This window comes from Phacochoerus africanus, chromosome 14 (genome assembly GCF_016906955.1).
Source record: "Phacochoerus africanus isolate WHEZ1 chromosome 14, ROS_Pafr_v1, whole genome shotgun sequence".
Classification (NCBI taxonomy): domain Eukaryota; kingdom Metazoa; phylum Chordata; class Mammalia; order Artiodactyla; family Suidae; genus Phacochoerus; species Phacochoerus africanus.
The window spans coordinates 37,239,742-37,260,518 of record NC_062557.1 but is presented as its reverse complement, the minus strand read 5'-3'; the positions used below and the strand labels follow the sequence as shown (position 1 = coordinate 37,260,518).

The 20,777-nt window shown below is 41.6% G+C and overlaps 1 protein-coding gene across 1 annotated transcript in view; it reads left to right on the top strand.

Annotated features, from left to right (window-relative positions):
- Nucleotides 1-19,475, top strand: part of PPM1D (protein phosphatase, Mg2+/Mn2+ dependent 1D) — a 48,513-nt gene extending 29,038 nt beyond the window's left edge. Inside the window, exons 4-6 of the mRNA XM_047757856.1 lie at nt 7,089-7,279; nt 14,482-14,724; nt 17,958-19,475. Coding sequence (XP_047613812.1) covers nt 7,089-7,279; nt 14,482-14,724; nt 17,958-18,515 — 992 coding nt within the window. The 3' untranslated portion in view covers nt 18,516-19,475. The remainder of the gene's footprint in view (nt 1-7,088; nt 7,280-14,481; nt 14,725-17,957) is intronic.
- The last annotated feature ends 1,302 nt before the right edge of the window (nt 19,476-20,777 follow it).

Below are 20,777 nucleotides of genomic sequence, written 5' to 3'. Positions count from 1 at the left end.
ATTTTATTTTATTTTATTTTGGCTTTTCTAGGGATGCACTGACAGCATATGGAGGTTCCCAGGCTAGGGGTCTAATCAGCGCTGTAGCCACTGGCCTATGCCAGAGCCGCAGCAACTCGGGATCCAAGCCATGTCTGTGACCTACACCACAGCTCACGACAACGCCAGATCCTTAACCCACTGAGCAAGGCCAGGCATCGAACCCACAACCTCATGCTTCCTAGTCAGATTCCTTAACCACTGAGCCACAACAGGAACTCCTGTTTTTTGTTTTAGTTGATTGCTTATGAGCATAAAATAATCCCACAGTGTTAAATGTAATTTAGTCATAAAAACTAATGCAGACCTGGCGTTCCCTCTGTGGCTTAGCGGTTAACGAACCTGACTAGCCATCTATGAGGCCTGGCCTCTTTCAGTGGGTTAAGGATCAGGTATTGTCATGAGCTGTAGTGGCGGTCACAGATGTAGCTTGGATCCCGAGTTGCTGTGGTTGTGGTGTAGACTGGCAGCTGTAGCTCCAATTTGACCCCTAGCCTGGGAATTTCCATATGCTGCGGGCACAGCCCTAAAAAGCAAACAAACAAAAAAAAAAACAGTCTTAAAATGCTATAATACAGTAGAATATCCCGTTTATTAATTAAGAAACTGCCTTAGCTGATATAGTCAGTTGACCAAATCTACATAGTTGGCATTTTGATTATGGCTTATTTCAATTTAAGAGTATAAGCTCTTTCTGCTAGATGCTGCTGCTACTCTCCTAAACTTACACACTATAAGTTGGAAGGATATTTGTAGCCTGGAATAGAAATACTGAGGAAACTTTTAGCTGGTTTAATATTTGTGAAGTTTTGTCATCTAGAAGAGAAATTAGCCTGATTTTTTTTTTTTTTTTTAAATAGGTCTGAGGAACTAGAAAAAGGAGAAGCAAATTTTAGGTCAGTTAAATAAAAATTATTGTGTTGGGAATTCCCGTCGTGGCGCAGTGGTTAACGAATTCGACTAGGAACATGAGGTTGCGGGTTCGGTCCCTGCCGTTGCTCAGTGGGTTAGCGATCCGGCGTTGCCGTGAGCTGTGGTGTAGGTTGCAGACGCGGCTCGGATCCTGTGTTGCTGTGGCTGTGGCGTAGGCCGGTGGCTACAGCTCCAATTGGACCCCTAGCCTAGGAACCTCCATATGCCGCGGGAGCGGCCCAAGAAATAGCAAAAAAAAAATTATTGTAGCTGGTTAAAAAAAAATTCTTGGACTTCTCATCATGGCTCATCGGAAATGAATCTGACTGGTATCCATGAGGAAATGGGTTCAATCCCTGGCCTCGCTCAGTGGATAAGGATCTGGCGTTGCCATGAGCTGTGGTGTACGTCACAGTCATGACTTGGATCTGGTGTTGGCGTGGCTGTGGTATAGACCAGCGGCTTCAGCTCTGATTTGACCCCTAGCCTGGAAACCTCCTTATGACACAGGTGTGACCCTAAAAAGACAAAACAAAACAAAACAAAAAAACAGAAAAGGCTAATTGAGGCTGGAAGTAACTGGCCTAAAGGCTCTAGCCACCCAGGATTCACCCTACTAGACCAAGCTCACACTCAGGCCATCCAAGGCATACCACTTGGAAAGCTCAGTTCATAGATATATATACATCTTTAGCTTCAGGTATTACTGAATTTCTCCCCAAAATAATTAGACCAGATTATTAAAATTCCACTGTATTAGTTATCTATTGCTATCTGGCACAATACTCCCAAACTGAGTAGTTCAAAACATTTATTATCTCACATGGTTTCTGTTACTTAGGAACCTGGGAGTGACTTAACCAGGTGGTTCTGGCTCAGGGGCTCTCATGTGGTTGCAGTCAAGCTGTCAGCTATGACTTTGATCATCTGAAAAGTCTTCATGACATGACCACTGGCTTCCCCAGAGCAAGTGATCTGAGAACAAGGTACTACCCACAATATGTTTTTGTGATCTAGTATCATCATGACACTTCATCACTTGCCCCATATTTTGTTGTTGGTATTGTTAGCACTGAATCCCTAAGTCTCACCCATCAGTAAGTGGAGGGGAATTGTGCTCTACTTCTTTAAAAAGAGTAGTATCAGAGTTGCCCTTGTGGCTCAGCGGGTTACGAACCCTACTAGTATCCATGAGGATGTAGGTTCAATCCCTGGCTGGCCTCACTTAGTGGGTTAGGGATCTGGCATTGCCGTGAGCTGTGGTGTAGGTTGCAGATGCGGCTCGGATCCCATGTTGCTGTGGCTGTGTTGTAGGCCAGCAGCTGTAGCTCTGATTCGACCCCTAACCTGGGAACATCCATATGCCTTGGGTTCAGCTCTAAAAAGCAGGGAAAAAGAAGAAAAAAGTAGTTTCAAAGAATTATGTGCACATTGGAGTTTTCCTGGTAGCACAGTGGGTTAAAGATCCTGTATTGTTACTGCTGTGGCTCATGTTTGAGCCCTGGCCCAAGAACTTTTGCATGCTGCAGGCATGGCCAAAAAAAGAAAAAAAGAATATGTGGTCGTGTTTTAAAACCACACACAGAGTCCTCATTTCTTCATGTTTGTTTATTCTTTCACTAAATATTTATTGAATGTCTGCTGTGGCCATTAAAAAAAGATTAGACACACTTTTCAGAATTTGGGATGGAGAAAAATGACAGGTTTTGCTAGACTAGAAAGTATTGTTATTTTTAAAAGGGAAGAAATGGGGTTCCTGTCATGGTGCAGCAGAAATGAATCCGACTAGGAACCATGAGGTTGTGGGTTCGATCCCTGGCATTGCTCAGTGGGTTAAGGATCTGGTGTTGCCACAAGCTCTGGTGTAGGTCGCAGATGCGGCTCAGATCTAGCGATGCTGTAGCTGTGGTGTAGGCCTGTGGCAACACCTCTGATTGGACCCCTAGCCTGGGAGCCTCCATATGCCACAGGTGCGGCCCTCAAAAGACAAAAAAATTAAAAATAAATAAGAAAAAATAGCGGTTGATGAGAAAGATCCACAAGAACAGTAAAAACTCCCTGCAGGAGAGAAAATATGATTGCTCTCAGTAGTGTCCTACAACAGTTTTGTTGTTGTTGTTTTTTTTTTTTTGTCTTTTTAGAGCTGAATCCGTGGCATATGGAGGTTCCCAGGCTAGGGATGTAATCAGAGCTGTAGCCGCCAGCCTGCGCCACAGCCACAGCAACACCAGATCGGAGCTGTGTCTGTGACCTACACCACAGTTCACGGCAAAGCTGGATCCTTAACCCACTGAGCAAGGCCAGGGATCAAACCCGCAACCTGATGGTTTCTAGTTAACCACTGAGCCATGACGGGAACTCCAAAAGGTAATATTCTTTAGAGTTGAACATTTAAGCTGGAAGAAATACTTTGTTATATTACTTTTCCAGTCCTCGTTCTGGCACTTGTGGACAAAATGTAGGAAATACTTAAGTTCTAGCTTTCTTGCTTGCTTTCTCTTTTTTAAGGCCACACCCACAGCACATGGAAGCTCCCAGGTCAGATTGGAGCTGCTGCTACTGGCCTACAGCATAGCCACAGCAACATCAGATCCAAGCCACATCTGCAACCTACACTGCAGCTCATGAATGCTCCAGATCCTTAACCCACTGAGGCCAGGGATTGAACCCACATCCTCACGGATACTAGTCAGGTTTGCAGCCCACTGAGCCACAGTGGGAACTCCCATTCTTATGTCTTATGGCTATTTTTCTAGTTTTTGGGAAAGAGAGAAGGTTGCTTTTGAAAATTGGTACCATCTAGGCACTGGTGAAGATCACAATTACTGAAGTACACATGTAGCAAAGTTGCCTCCTAGTGGCTGCCTAATGGAATTGCGTTTGAATATTGCAATTCGTTCGTTGAACAGATATTTGCGTGCAATATGTGCTGAGTGACAGATCCTTAAGGGAAAAGACGTTCATCAACTGATCATAAAAAGAGGTGAAAAATTATACCTATAAAGTATTTTTTTTTTATTTATTTTTTTGTCTTTTTGCCATTTCTTGGGCTGTTCCCATGGCATATGGAGGTTCCCAGGCTAGGGGTCTAATTGGAGCTATAGCCGCCAGCCTACGCCACAGCCACAGCAATGCCAGATCCTCTTAACCCACTGAGCGAGGCCAGGGATTGATCCTGCAACCTCATGGTTCCTAGTTAGATTCGTTTCTCCTGCACCACATCAGGAACTTCAGAGAAGTGATATTTAAGCTGAGTTGTGAAGAATTACTGGAAGTTGATAGAGGAAGAAAATGTGTTCTAGGCACAGGAACTGGGTTTGTCAACAGCACTGTGATAGGAGGAGTAAAGGCGAATAGAAGAGAGTCTGATGAAAGGCCAGGGTAGATGGAACAGAGAAGTGAGAATAAAAGGAATAGATATCATGAGAAAATACTACATTTTTATAGGCTGTGGCTGAGAATGAGAGACATTTTCCTTGTGGTGTGGTGGCTTAAGTATCCGACATTGTCACTGCTGCGCCTTGGGAAGCTGCTGCAGTGTGGGTTCCATCCCTTGCTCTGGGGAATTTCTGCATATTGAAGGCACAGCCAACAATAAATAAATAAGTAGATGAAGTGAATGAACTCTGATTCTCTCAGAGAGCGCTTCCTATAAATAAGGAAGGGAGAGGGCAAAGAGCTTATTTAGCAAGAGTCAGATTTACTGAAAGATGGCAAAAAGTTTATCCTCTTGTTGAAAACCTTTTACTCTTAATTTAGGATATCCCCCAAAGTATTTTACAACAAACAAAAGAGGCAGAAATTAATGTTTCCTCCTTTCTATCTCTTCCTTCCTGTTTTGGGGAACAAAAGAGGAGTTTATGTTGTCCCACTTATTACTGTATTTTATGTATCACAAAACAGTAGTTTCTATAATTTTTTTTCTATTTCGGTTTCATTTATCTTTTTCTGTTTTCTTTTTTTTTTAAGGCTGCATCTGCAGCATATGGAAGTTCCCAGGCTAGGGGTTGAATCAGAGCTGCAGTTGCTGGCCTACACCACAGCAACGTGGAATCCAAGTCAAACCTGCAACCTGTACCACAGCTAATGGCAGTGCCAAATCCTTGGTGTACTGAGCAGGGCCAGGATCGAACCTGCATCCTCCTGGATATTAGTCGGGTTTATTACCACTGAGCCACAATGGGAACTCCTTTATCTTTTGGATGCCCTGAGTAAACTAAAAATTCCATTAAACATTTTGAGGTTTACATCTAATCTAAAAGGCAGAAGTCTAGGCATTGTCATATGCGGAGCTAGTCAAGAAGGAGGATAACTAGGAAGGAATTCCTGCTGGGGTGCAATAGGCTAAGGATCTGGCATTGTGTCTGTTGTGGTACGAATTTGATCCCTGGCCCGGGAGCTTCCATATGCCTCAAGTGCAGCCTGTAAAAAAAATTTAAAAAGGGAGAGGGAATTCCTGATGTAACTCAGCTGGTTAAGAACCCGACTAGTATTCATGAGGTTGAGAGTTCATCCCTGGCCCTGCTCAGTGGGTTAAGGATCTGGTGTTGCTGCAAGCTGTGGCATAGGTCACAGGTGGGGCTCAGATCCTATACATCTTAGGATCTTATACATTTTAGAATCAGCTTGTGAAATTCTTCTAAAGTCTTTTTAGGATTTTGGTTGCAATTACATTGATATTATAAGTTATTTTTGGGAGAATTAACATCTTCATAATAAGTCTTCTATCTTTGATTATGGTTTATTTCTCCATTTATTCACTTTTTTGGGGGGGGCCACACCCACAGCATATGGAAGTTCCCCTGGTTAGAGGCCTGATCGGAGCTACAGCTGCCAGCCTACGCCACAGCCACAGCAACACAGGATCCAAGCCGTGACTGTTACCTATGCCACAGCTGACAACAGCGCTGAATCCTTAACCCACTGAACGAGGCCAGGGATTGAACCCACAACCTCATGTTACTGGTCAGAGTTGTTTCTGCTGCACCACAACAGGAACTCCTATTTAGTCTTTTTAATGTTTTGAAATCTGATTGTATATGGTGTATAATGGACACCATGAAAGATTTGGACACCTTTTTTTAAATTGATTTCCTAGTACCTTACATTTAGTTCACTGTTGTAAATGGAATTGCTTAAAATTTTACATTTTCTGAGTTCCCATTCTGGCTCGGCAGTAATGAACCCGACTAGTGTCCATGAGGACCCGGGTTTGATTCCTGGCTCTGCGTAGTGGGTTTAAGGATCCAGTGTTACCATGAACTGTAGAGTAGGTCATGGATGCAGCTCGGATCTGGCATTTCTGTAGCTGCAGTGTAGGCTAGCAGCTGTTGCAACTCCAATTCCACCCCTAGCCTGGGTGCAGCCCTTAAAAAAAAAAAATTTGGAGTTTCCGTCGTGGCTCAGTGGTTAACCAATCCGACTAGGAACCATGAGGTTGCAGGTTCAATCCCTGGCCTTGCTCGGTGGGTTAAGGATTCAGTGTTGCTGTGTGCTGCAGTGTGGGTCACAGATGCAGCTTGGATCCCGCATTGCTGTGGCTCTGGCGTAGGCTGGTGGCTACAGTTCCGATTTGGACCCCTGGCCCGGGAACTTCCATGTGCCACAGGAGCGACCGAAGAAAAGTCAAAAAGACCAAAAAAAAAAAAAAAATTACATTTTCTGTTTCTTGTTATAGTATAGAAACAAAGCTGGCTTAAAAAAGGCAAAAAGACAAAAAAATAAGTAAAACTGACTTATATATTGGGTTTGTATTTAACAACTTTGCTGAGTGTTTCTATTCTGATAAGTTGTCTAATTTTTTGGTTTCCCATGTAAAAATAAAATTGCAAGGAATGATATTTTTAATTTCTCCTTTCCAATTCATATATATGATTTATATTTATTATCTTACTGTGTTGAGAAGGATAGCTGGTGTATAGAACTGGAAGATAAATGGTGATAAAGGCATACTTTTATAAGGGAGTTAACCTTTTAAAATTTCTAGTTTGCTAATAATTTTTTTTAAAATCATAAATGGATTTTGAATGTTACCACTTGCTTTTCTGTACATGAGATGAACATGGGGATGTCCTTTATTCTGTTGATGTGATAGACAACAAATAATATTGTTGCTTTTTCTGCTTCCTGCTCCCCAGGTGATTTGTGGAGCTATGATTTCTTCAGTGGTGAGTTTGTGGTGTCACCTGAACCAGACACAAGTGTCCACACTCTTGACCCCCAGAAGCACAAGTATATTATCTTGGGGAGTGATGGACTTTGGAATATGATTCCACCTCAAGATGCTGTCTCAATGTGCCAGGACCAAGAGGAGAAAAAATACTTGATGGTGAGAAGTAACTCAATTCAATATTATTATCTATACATTGCGCCGGTCCTTTTTTTTTTTTAAAAGGCCACACCCACAGCATATGAAAATTCCTGGGCCACGGATCAAATCCAAGCAATAGCTGTGGCAAGGCTGTGCTGGGCCAGAGATTGAACCTTCGCCTCCTCAGTGACCTGAGCCAGTTGGATTCTTAACCCACTGTGCCACAGTGGGAACTTCTGTTCTAGTACTTTTGTTGTGGGTCTTGAATATAAACTAGGGATGTTCACCTTGAGTAGATTTTTGCATTTTACTTGGCTGTAGAAGAAAGGAAAATGTAGACTGCAGCTCATTAGGGGAGTGAGACAGGGAATAGTTAAATTAAACTAGATAACAAAACACACAACTGCTAACAGCCCTTGACTAACTGGCCTATGGAACTCTCAACAATCCTTGTTTTAAAAAATTGAGATATACCTTTTATTTTGTTTTTAAATTTTAAAAGTTTCTTTTATTTTTCCTTTTTAAGGCCCCACCTGTGGCATATGGAAGTTCCTGTGCTAGGGTTTGAATCAGAGCTGCAGCTGCAGGCCTACACCACAACCACAGCAGCACTGGATCCGAGCCACATCTGTGACTATGCTGCAGCTTGCAGCAACACCAGATTCTTAACCCACTGAGTGAGGCCAGGGATCAAACCTGCATCCTCACAGACACTGTGTCAGGTTCTTAGTCCACAGAGCCACAATGGGAAATCCTGTTATTTTTATTTCTCTTGTTCGTGCCCACAGCATGCAGAAGTTCTGGGCCAAGGATTGAACTCGTGCCATAGCAGTGACCTGAGTCATAGCAGTGACAATGGTGGATCCTCAACCACTAGGCTACCAGGGAGCACCAAAATTTACCTTTTTAAAGTATTCAGTTCAGTGGTTCTTAGGATATTCTCAAAGTTATAATGTCACCACTAATTCCCCAGTATTTCATCACTGCTCCCCCCAACAAGCCCCATAACCATTAGCATGGAGTTCCTTTGTGGTGCAGTGGGATAAGGATCTAGCATTGTCACTGCAACTGCTCAGGTTGCCGTTGTGGTACTGGTTCAGTCCCTGGCCTGGAAACGTTCCACTTGCTGCAGGCATGGCCAAAAACAACCTTCCAAAAAACAAAAGCCAAAATTCACTGTCATTCTGGTACTCTGGTACCAATTCTTTTTTTTTCATATCTGAGTATTTGCATGTTTTGGCTGTATAAATGAGACCATACAGTATGTGACCTTTTGTGTCTGTCTGCTTTCACTTAAGCAAAACATGGTCAAGGTTCATTTATGTTGCTTATATTAGTTATTCCTTTTTATGGTTGAATATTTTCCAATGATGGACATATAATATTCATCCATTCATCAGTTGATGGATATTTGAGTTGTTTGCACTTTTTGGCTATTTTGAATGACAGGGCTGTTAACATTCATATATGAGTTTTTGTGTGGACATGTTTTCAGATCTCTCAGGTGTCTACCTAGAAGTGGAATTACTGGGTCACATGGTAACTCTGTGCCACCTATATTTAGATAATTGCAAACCCAGAAAAAACGGTTAATAAGAATACCCTTATCTTTCCTTCCTGGCTTGCTTGAAAATTGATTTTCTCTTCATTCTGAGCAAAGTAAGAAGATTTGGGAAAGTACAGTGTTTTTGAAAACAAGGAGAGAAAGTTTTGGTGTAGTAGTCAGCAAGGTCAAGTTCTACAAAGAAGTAGAGGCAGGTAGATGCAGACAGGGTGTTAGGTTTGACAGGATGTTTTATTAGTGACCTTTGAGGATGAAGAGTTTCAGGTGAAGTGAGGGCATTAGCCAGCAGATTGGAAATGATGAAAGAATGCTTGGGGAGTCTAGGAAAATAGATGTCGTGGGTATTGAAGAAGACAAGGGAATGTGCCATTGTTAGCTTGAAAAGATAATGAGGGTCTTAAAAGCAGTTTTAGGAGTTCCTGTTGTGGCTCATCGGTAGTGAACGTGACTAGTATCCACGAGAACATGGGTTTGACCCCTGGCCCCAGTCAGTGGATTAAGGATCTGGGGTTGCTGTGTGCTTCGGTGTAGGTTGCTGATGTGGCTTGTATCCCGTGTTGCTGTGCTGTGGTGTAGGCAGGCAGCTGGTAGCTCTGATTCAACCCCTAGCCTGGGAACTTCCATATGCTGCAGGTGCAGCCCTAAAAAGCAAAAAAAAAAAAAAAAAGGTATTTTTATAGTCTTAAGAGGAAGATTGACAGTATGAGAGAAATAAGGGATACTGGAGGACTGAAGGTCCAGAGCCATGGAAGTAACTGGAATCAGTGGCTCAAGGGGGTGAGCTATGAAAAGATGATTTTTTTTCTAGGATGAGCTCTATTTTAGGATGACAAGGAGGCAATATAAAAGAATTTGTATTAAATAGCCTCCATTAATTCCCATTATGGCACAGTGGAAACGAATCTGACTAGGAACCATGGGGTTGCGGGTTCGATCCCTGGCCTTGCTCAGTGGGTTAAGGATCCGGTGTTGCTGTGAGCTGTGGTGTAGGTCACAGACATGGCTCGGATCCTACGTTGCTGTGGCTCCGGCGTAGACCAGCAGCAACAGCTCCCATTAGACCCCTGGAAACCTCCATGTGCCTCCACTGGGGCCCTAAAAAGACCAAAAAAATTAAAAAAAATTAAATAGCCTCCATTCATTTTCTCAACTAACATATTAGGTGCTAGGTGTAAAGAATGCACAGGTAAATAGGATGTGGTCCTTGCTTAGCATCCATCATATTATTACAAATAGGATATATAGATAGCTGTCAATACCATTTGACTGTGAGTTGTTTAAGAGTCATGTCTATTCAGGAGTTCCCATCGTGGCGCAGTGGTTAACGAATCCGACTAGGAACCATGAGGTTGCGGGTTCGGTCCCTGCCCTTGCTCAGTGGGTCCAAGATCTGGTGTTGCCGTGAGCTGTGGTGTAGGTTGCAGATGCGGCTTGGATCCCGCGTTGCTGTGGCTCTGGCATAGGCCGGTGGCTGCAGCTCCGATTAGACCCCTAGCCTGGGAACCTCCATATGCCGCGGGAGCGGCCCAAAGAAATAGCAAAAAGACAAAAAAAAAAAAAGGAGTCATGTCTATTCAGTTTTACGAAATTGAGGCTAGTAAGATGCATTCGATCAGTGATGTTAGATGTGAAAGAAAGACTAAATAAAATAGACTGTTTAGAATTCTTTACTATGACAGAGTGGAATGATGAGGCCGAAAGCTAGTGAGTAGTGTGTTGGGAAAGCCTATTCATAAACACCTATGTTTTTAGGATGACTAGTGAAGGAAGCATCATACAACAATACTTAGAACAAGTGTTATCAGAACTGAGAGGGAGAAAATAGGAAACTTGGCAAGACTCCATAGGGAAATGTCATGGACAAGAGTGGTATTTGAGCAAGTCTTAAAGGTGGGGCTGAATTTGCCAGGTAAAGAGATCAAGAAAGGAGAGCAAAGCTTTCCAGGCAAAGGAATAGAATGTGTAAGTCAAAGAGAAGAGACACAAAACTTAGTCAGTTTCATGGAGTTCCCTGTCGTGGCACAGCGGAAACAAATCCGACTAATATCCATGAGCATGCAAGTTCAATCCCTGGCCTCACTCAGTGGGTCGGGGATCTGGCGTTGCCGTGAGCTGTGGTATAGGTCCCAGACACAGTATGGGTCCCGAGTTGCTGTGGCTGTGGTGTAGGCCCGCAGCCATAGCTCTGATTTGACCTCTAGCCGGGGAACTACCATATGCCGCAAGTGCAGCCCTAAAAACAAACAAACAAAAAAAACAAAACAAAATTCGGTTTTCACAAGTAACTTGATGTGAGTGGAAGACAGGAGGCAAAATGGTTTTAAATGATCTGTCATGAAGTTAGGTCATTATGGTCCGGAGTAGAGTTACTGAAAAGCTGCATTTTAGAAAGCACACCCATTGCAGGGTGGAATGTAAAATAGAGGGTAAATAATAATATACGAGGATTCTGGGGTTTTTTAATTATTTTTTTTTCTGTTTTCGGCCACGCCATGGCATATGGAGTTCCTGGCCCAGGCATCAGATCCAGCCACAGTTGTGACCTAAGCCGCAGCAGTGGTGATGCTGAATCCTTAACCCACGTGACAGGCCGATGCTCAAACCTCGGTCCCAGTGTTCCAAGATGCCACCAATCCCGTTTCACCGCAGTGGGAACTCCTGAGGATTCTACTTATTAAGAGGTGTAGGAAAACCACTTAGCCCTTTAATAAAACTCATGCAGAGCTGGCAATGAAAGAAAATGGGGAGTTCCCGTCGTGGCGCAGTGGTTAACGAATCCGACTAGGAACCATGAGGTTGCGGGTTCGATCCCTGCCCTTGCTCAGTGGGTTAACGATCCGGCGTTGCCGTGAGCTGTGGTGTAGGTTGCAGACGCGGCTCAGATCCCTCGTTGCTGTGGCTCTGGCGTAGGCCGGCGGCTACAGCTCCGATTCAACCCCTAGCCTGGGAACCTCCATATGCCGCGGGAGCGGCCCAAGAAATAGCAACAACAACAACAATAACAACAACAACAAAAGACAAAAGAAAAAAAAAAGAAAATGGGTATCAGCAGTGATTCGTGAAGAATCCTGAGAGATAGTAAATGTTGATGAATGGAATCCTATTTATAAGGACTGTTTCCACCTCTCTTCACGTATTGATTCTCATTGCCAGTGTATCTGATTTGATTTTTACTAATGGATCTATTAGGCTTCCTCTTTGGAAGCTGCTGTTATGTTCCAAATGAAAATTTGTGCCAGCTTGACCTAAGGCAGTAATGGTAAAACAAATAAACAGAACATACCACACACACAAGCAAAAAAGAAATATGTCAGTGGTAGAACTAACACAACTAGGGTTTTTTTTTGTTTGTTTTTGTTTTTGTTTTTTTTTGTCTTTTTGCTATTTCTTTGGGCCACTTCCTCGGCATATGGAGGTTCCCAGGCTAGGGGTCGAATCGGAGCTGTAGCCCCCAGCCTACGCCAGAGCCACAGCAACGCAGGATCTGAGCCGCGTCTGCAACCTACACCACAGCTCACGGCAACGCCGGATCGTTAACCCACTGAGCAAGGGCAGGGACCGAACCCGCAACCTCATGGTTCCTAGTCGGATTCGTTAAGCACTGCGCCACGACGAGAACTCCACAACTAGGGTTTTTAAGGAGGGAAAATATGCTGACACTCAAATTTCTTACTGGTGGCTAGAAGCTGTTGTCAAGAAGAAGCACGGTGGGAGTTCCCGTCATGGCTCATAAGCTGCAGGTACCATCCTAAAATGAAAAAAACGGGGGGAGGGGGAGAAGTTTCCTCATGGCTCAGCAGTTAAAGGATCTGGTTCTGGTTACAGCTGTGGCATGGAATGATCCCTGGCCCAGGAACTTCTTTATGCCGTGGGCACAGCCAAAATAAAAGAGAAAAGTAAAGAAGAAAAAGCATTTTTAAAAAACATTGTAAGGAGTTCCCATCATGGTTCAGTGGTTAATGAATCCAGCTAGTTTTCATGAGGATGCGAGTTCAATCCCTGGCCTTGCTCGGTGGGTTAAGGATTTGGTGTTGCCATGAGCTGTGCTATTGGTTGCAGAGGTGGCTCCGATCCTGTGTGGCTGTGGCTGGCAGCTACAGCCCTGATTTGACCCCTAGCCTGGGAACCTCCATATGCTGCAGGTGTGGCCCTAAAAAGACAAAAAGACCAAAAAAAATGCAAAGTGATACTTTTCTTCAGAATGCCAGAATGGCTTAATATTAAGATTTTAAAGTAGCTGAGAGGAGTTTTGCAGTTTGCCATCATCATCAATGTGTTGGAGTACTGTAACATGACCAAGATCAGACAACCCCAAATAAAAATGATTCCCATGAGTTCCCATCATGGCTCAGTGGTTAATGAATCCGACTAGGAACCGTGAGGTTGCGGGTTCGATCCCTGGCCTTGCTCAGTGGGTTAAGGATCCAGCGTTGCTGTGAGCTCTGATGTGGGTCGCACACGTGGCTCAGATCCCGCGTTGCTGTGGCTGTGGCGTAGTCCGGTGGCTACAACTCCAATTAGGCCCATAGCCTGGGAACCTCCACATGCCTTGGGAGTGGCCCAGGAAATGGCAAAAAAAAACAAAAACAAAAAGATTCCCTGTTTCCCAAGGAAAGGGACAAAACCCAGTTATATATCCAGTTTGAATATATAAACTTCAGGGATATAGCTGACAATTAAATGATATATATGCACTATATAATTTTTAATAAAGTGCTTGTAGTACTATAGTACATTATTTATGATAGAGCATACATTATAATATAGTAGTTTAATATTTTACACTTCTAATAAATTAATACATTTTTATCGCATTACATAAATTAACATTAATTAAATTTTTTCCCACTTACAGTTCATGACATCTTTCTTTGTCAAACATTTCCACTTCTCTTCATCATTCAGTACTTTTAAAGTTATGAAGCTTTGTTTTCTGGAGCACATAATTTTCATTTCTGTTCTTTGAAACTTAGCAATTATTAAATCCATGTGTGGATGCTATACATTTTACCCCAAGCTACATTTATTTGTATAACACAAGATCACTTAAGCTTTTTTGTTTCTTTCTTTTTTTTTTTTTTTAACTGTTTCTGTTGGTATGTACCTGATCCCTACTATAACCACTTATTGTATTGGTTTTCTTCATATGAGTGACATTAACCATTTATATATATTGAAGGGCCATTTTTATTTCCTTATCTCTGAATTTTGTTCATATTGTTTGACAGTTTTTATGCTAGGATTGTCTTTGGCAGAAAGCTCTTATTTGTGGAGGAAATTATCCCTTTGCAATGAGGTTTTTTTTTTTTTTTGCAGTATGTGATTATTTCATTTGTGAATTGTTTATAATTACTTTAGGCTTACTTCTACTTTTAGGTAACTTCTGTATAACTTTTCCTCATTAAGTTTAAGATGTAAACCAAATTTCTTGCTACCAAAAAGATAAAAATAAAGGCGAAATTTAACCACAGGATAAGGCCTTATTTTACTATTTTTTAAAATTTAGAGCAGTTACTATGTTAATGTAGTTATGGAGACTGTGGATTTTGTTTGAAATTTTGCAAATTTGATTATATAGGCCATGTTGAACACCTAATTTTTTGCTCCAGATGTAGTGGCAATGAAGTCTGAGTTATCTTCCTTCTTTTAATTACAGGGTGAGCATGGACAATCTTGTGCCAAAATGCTTGTGAATCGAGCACTAGGCCGCTGGAGGCAGCGAATGCTTCGAGCAGATAACACTAGTGCCATAGTGATCTGCATATCTCCGGGAGTGGACAGTAAGGGAAACTTCGCCAGTGAAGACGAGCTCTATCTGAACCTGACCGATAGTCCTTCCTACAATAGTCAAGAAACCTGCGTGATGACTCCTTCCCCATGTTCTACACCACCGGTCAAGGTATATAGTTCTATACTGTTTGAGTTATAACAGACAGAATTTCTCAGCTTAGTATTACCTCAAAGTAGTTTTCTTCTTTTTTTTTTCTTTTTAGGGCCGCACCTGCAGCATATGGAGGTTCTCAGGCTAGGGGTCAAATCGGAGTTACAGTTGCTGGCCTACTCCACAGCCACAGCAACGCCAGAGCCAGGCTGGTTCTGCGACCTACACCACAGCTCACTGAAACCCCATATCCCCAACCCACTGAGTGAGGCCAGGGATAGAACCTGCATCCCCATGGATACCAATCAGAGTTGTTTCTGCTGCGCCACATCGGGAACTCCAGAAATTATTTTTAAAACATATTTTAGGAGTTCTCTTGTGGCACAGTGTGTTAAGGACCCAGCATTGTCACTGCAGTGGCTCAATCCATATGCTATGGGCATGGCCAATAAACCCCAAAAAACGTATTTTAAAATTCTGAGAAATAATGATCTGATAATTACACCAAAGTAAAGATTAGGAGATTTATGCATGCACTAATATGTAGACATGGTTATTCGTTAACCATTTGTTCCAATCTAAATATGAAAAAAATATTTAGAGCCATTTAGAATAACTAGTATTGTTGGCTCTAGCCTAACAAGTAAGTAAAGGCAAATTTCTGCTCAAAAGATTATTTTGTTTGTCTTAATTCACTTAACCATGGCTACTCACAGGTATCTCTGATTTATTTCATTATTATAATAATACCGTGTTTAATAACATCCAGATAAATATAACGATATTTTTGTTGATTTTGAGTGGTTTTTAAGACTTAACGCATGTTCAGACTAGGCATCTGTAACTAGCTTATTTATCTATAGACATTTCAACTTCTGTTTGAATCATAAGCTTAAACCGTAGTCAGATCTTTGTTTTGGGACAGATAGAGTAGAGATACTTCTGTTTAAGTGATATGTTACTATGGCACGCATTTCTTTCTCCATCTTTTTTTTTTTAGGGCAAAACTAAATTTAGCTGTTTTTTAAAATAAGCCAAGAGCTATAGGAAGGAGTAGTGAGGAAGAGACTTCTTTCAGAAAATCAACACTTAGTTTCAGTTGTATTCTAGGCACAATTAGTGATTAGTTGTTTACTGTTGGATTGTAAACTATATGGGGCTTTCAAGAAAGTTGATCTCTGAAGTAGTGAACCTTTTAAAGTGTGTATTTTTAGGGTGTAATCTCGCAAAATCATGAACATTCTGGACTCATAAGAGGGCTTAGAAATGTAAGTTACTGTAGCTGAGCCACAATGGGAACTCCCGCATTGTTTTTCTTTTGTAAATCAATTCTATCCAGTTTCTAACCTTGTTATACAAACTAGGGCAATATGTTCTGTTCTTATAAATAACTTGATCAGTACCTTTTTTCTTGTGCCTAAATTAGTGATTTGATAGTCTGAAGCCTTCTAAAAAACTTATCTGCTGCCTGGTCTAGTTACAGATGCTTTTTCTGTATTCAAACAAGATGAACTTTTAGCAGCAGTTGCTTATGACTAGATATAATTTTCTAGGATCAGTCAGAACGTTTGTGATCAGGGTAGTAGGAAGTAGGCATTGGAATCGACCTAATGCAGAGGTGATAAATTCACAGACAGGTTGTTGATATTTTTGAACAGAGACTGTCCTGCTATCCTTTCTCCACACTGGTACTTTGAAATAGGGTTGCTGCCCAATGTCTGAAAACAGATAAGGAGAATTGGGCTTTCAATAAACTGTGTGAAATACAAATGAACCTATGACCCCCAAAAGAAAGAGTATATTCTTAATTTAAGAGAGAGAAAAAAAAAAGTAGTAGCAGTAGTAGCAGCAGCAGTATTCTATTTGGGGCAGAACCAAATTAGGAACTTCAGGGTTTCTTATTTCCAGTCTCATTGGACCTAAAGTCTGTTTATTTTTTTTGGTAAAACATGTTCATGTGAATGGTTAGATTGAAATGTTTTAGATTGCTTCAATTTCTTTTTTCTTTTTTTTGATTCCAGAAACATTAAAGGAAATATTATTATTTTATTTATTAGGCCACTTTTTAATTTTGTACCAGAGGCCAACCAGATAATATGCCTTCATTTACCATTCTAAAAAACAGTTTACTTGGGCTTTTAAGAATATGCTAATATTTTCATAAATTTGATTTGATTGAGAGAGAAAATGAGAGAAATGTTATGTATTTGGGGAAGACACAGTATTGAGGCTTAAGCTTGGTCTTTGAGAAAGTATTAAAACAATGATTTTATTAAATATTATAGTGGAAGATATCTATTTTAAAAGAATACTCTTATCTGGGGAGTTCCCTTCATGGCACAGCAGAAACAAATCTGACTAGGAACCATGAGGTTGTGGGTTCGATCCCTGGCCTTGCTCAGTGGGTTAAGGATCTGCCGTTGCTGTGAGCTGTGGCGTAGGTCGCAGACGTGGCTCAGATCCCGCATTGCTGTGGCTCTGGCGTAGGCCTGTGGCTACAGCTCTGATTCGACCCCTAGCCTGGGAACCTCCATATGCCGCAGGTGCGGTCCTAAAAAGACAAAAAAAAAAAAAAAAAAGAATGTTCTTATCTGTCTGTAGATAGGAGGACATTCTGAATATATTTAGATCTGGGGCACTACATCTAGAGGAGCGGTGCATATCTGAACCACCTGCGAAGCTTTTAAACAACAATACTCGAAGTTGTCATTGTGGCACAGCAGTAATGAATCCAACTGAATCCATGAGGATGCAAGTTCGATCCCTGGCCTTGCTCAGCAGGTCGGGGATCCAGTGTTGCCATGAACTATGGTGTAGGTCTCAAACATGGCTCAGATCCGAAGTTGCTGTGGCTGTGGTGTAGGCTGGTGGCTACAGCTCCAATTCGACCCCTAGCCTGGGAACCTCTATATGCCATGGGTGTGGCCCTAAAAAGCAAAAAAAAAAAAAAAAAAAAAAAAAAATGCTGGAAAGTTTCCACATGACTTTCACTTATATCTTTGAAAGTTGCCCCCACCATAGTTAGTATGTTCCCCCCATATGTCCAGTTTTCTCAAATCACAGAACAGCAGCTAGTGTTCAGGAGATGGATTTTCCACACTATTAAATATTTAGAAATTAAAACATAGGAAAGAAATCCCCCAAATAAATGTGTCACTTACTCTAATGAAGTCCCTTTATCTCCCTGTGGTTAAGCTGAATTAATTGTAGGATAAGTTATTTCTTACCTGTTTTACCCTGTTGTTTTCCAGTCTCTGGAGGAGGACCCGTGGCCACGGCTGAACTCTAAGGACCATATTTCTGCCCTTGTCCGTAGCAGTGCCTTCTCAGAGAATTATTTAGAAGTCCCCACTGAGATGGCTCGAGGGAATATCCAGCCTGCAGTCATATCCTCAAAAGATCCAGAGCCACTTGAAGAAAATTGCACTAAAGCCCTGACTCTAAGGATACACGATTCTTTGAATAATAGCCTGTCAGTTGGTCTTGTGCCTACCAATTCAACAAACAGTGTCATGGACCAAAAAAATTTAAAAATGTCGACCCCAGGTCAAATGAAAGCCCAAGAAGTTGAAAGAACCCCTCCAGCAAATTTCAAAAGGACATTAGAAGAATCCAACTCTGGTCCTCTTATGAAGAAGCATAGAAGAAATGGCTTAAGTCGAAACAGTGGTGCTCAGCCTGCCAGCCTCCCCACAACCTCACAGCGAAAGAACTCTGTTAAACTTACCATGCGGCGCAGACTTAGGGGCCAGAAGAAAATTGGAAATCCTTTACTTCACCAGCACAGAAAAACTGTTTGTGTTTGCTGAAATATGTCTGGAAAACTTTTTTCCAGACTTCTAAGAGGGCTTTTTGAATTTGGTGCCGAAGTTGAACTTTTTTTAAGGGGGCAGAATAAAAAATAGTAAACAGTTTGACTTTTTGGAATTCTGTTTTATCCTAGCCTTGTACTTGCTTGTATTATAAATGTGAATTTTGTAGATTTTAGGGTATAAGTTACTGTAAAATGTGTGTAAATTTGTATCCTTCACACAAACTCAGTCTCTTACTCTGATACATGGTAAATGTAACAACAGGGCTAAAGGTTTAAACAAAAAAAATCAGAAGACTCTATTAGATTTTAGAAATACATTTAAACTTTTAAAAATGGTTATTAAGAAATTTGTATAAGTCACTTGTGTTGAAAGCTACACAACTTTTTAAAGTAAATTATTACGCAAACTGGAAAAGTGATGTATTTTCATAGTGACCTGTGTTCCGCTTAATGTTTCTTAGAGACAACTAGTGGTCTTTTAAAAATTATTTTTATTTCTAATTTCATAATTAAGAACTAAATTTTTCATAGAAGCAGAAGTGTTGAGCCATGCAACAATAGCTGGATGTTAGACTTCCTGTCCTAATTAAAATACTATGCAGTATCTCGTATTTCATTCAGTAGCATTTTTCCTAAAACATTAAGTATCAAAGAATAAAATAAAAAATAAAACATTAATTATCAGATTTGCTCACCAGATCTTTGAAGTAGAAGGAGGCGTGTTTGCTAAAAATGCCCTTCTCAATCATCCTAGCTATTCAGTGGCATTAGTAGGTCTTAAAAGTAGTTATCCTCTTCTCGTGTTTGCAAAAATATGTGAAGTTTTTATTGCTATTTCAATAACGGATGGTGCTGCTAATTCCCAACATTTCTTAAATTATTTTATATATCGTACAGTTTTCATTGATTATATGGATATGTTTGTTCAGCTAATAAATCAGTGAACTGTTGCTGATGTTGCTGGATTTTTGTTGGTGGCTCTTTTTTTTTTTTTTAAGGGCTGCACCCACAGCATATGAAGATATCCAGGCTAGGGTTTGAATTGGAGCTGTTGCTGCTGGCCTACACCAGAGCCACAGCAACACCAGATCCAAGATGCGTCTGCGACCTACACCACAGCTTACAGCAATGTCGAATCCTTAACCCATTCATTTTGCTGTGATGAATTTTTCTAGAAAGTGAAATTTTAAAAAATTTTAATGTCTTTACAGCTGCACTTGTAGCACATGGAAGTTCCTGGGCTAGGGTTGAATCAGAGCTATAGCTGCCGGCCTACACCACAGCCAAGGCAACACCAGATCTGAGCCACATCCGAAACTTAGGCTGCACCGTATGGCAGCACTGGATCCTGAAGTTCTCTTTGTGTCTCAGTGGCTAACGAACCTGACTAGGATCCATGAGGATGCGGGTTCGATCCCTGGCCTTGCTCAGTGGGATAAGGATCCAGTGTTGCCTTGAGCTATTGTGCAGGTCACAGGCATGGCTTGGATTTGAGTTGCTGTGGCTGTGTCGAAGGCAGGCAGCTGTAGCTCCGATTCGACCCCTAGCCTGGGAATCTCCATATGCCATGGATGTGGCCCTAAAAAGACAAAGAAACAAAAATACCAGATCCTTAACCTAGTGAGGCCAGGGATCAAACCCATATCCTTACAGAGACAACATTGGGTCCTTAATCTGATGACTCAAAAGGGGAACTACCTATAAAGAGACTTTTTTTTTTTTTTTTTGGTCTTTTTGCCTTTTCTAGGGCCACTCCCATGGCATATGGAGATTCCCAGGCTGGGGTCGAATTAGAGCCTTAGAGCCATAGCCACAGGCCTACGCCAGAGCCACAGCAACTCGGGATCTGAGCCGCGTCTGCGACCTACACCACAGCTCACGGCAACGCCGGATCCTTAACCCACTGAGCAAGGCCAGGGATCGAAACCTGAAACCTCGTGGTTCCTAGTCGGATTCATTAACCACTGCGCCACAACGGGAACTCCTAAAGAGACTTTTTAAATTTTTATTAATTTACAACAGGACTCTAAATGAGACATTGAAGAGTTAATTCATGCTTCGATGCTTCGACATTGACCATGAACCTACAGTAAGTATGCCAGGAACGGCACAATTGGAAGCATACCAGTTTTCCATAAGAGGGTTGATTGAAACTCAGTGATCCAGGGTGAAAAGTTAATTCTGGTTAGTTTTCAAAACTGAAAAAATTTGTTTTGAATTTTTTTTCAGATCTTTCCAAGATAACATAGCAATCAGC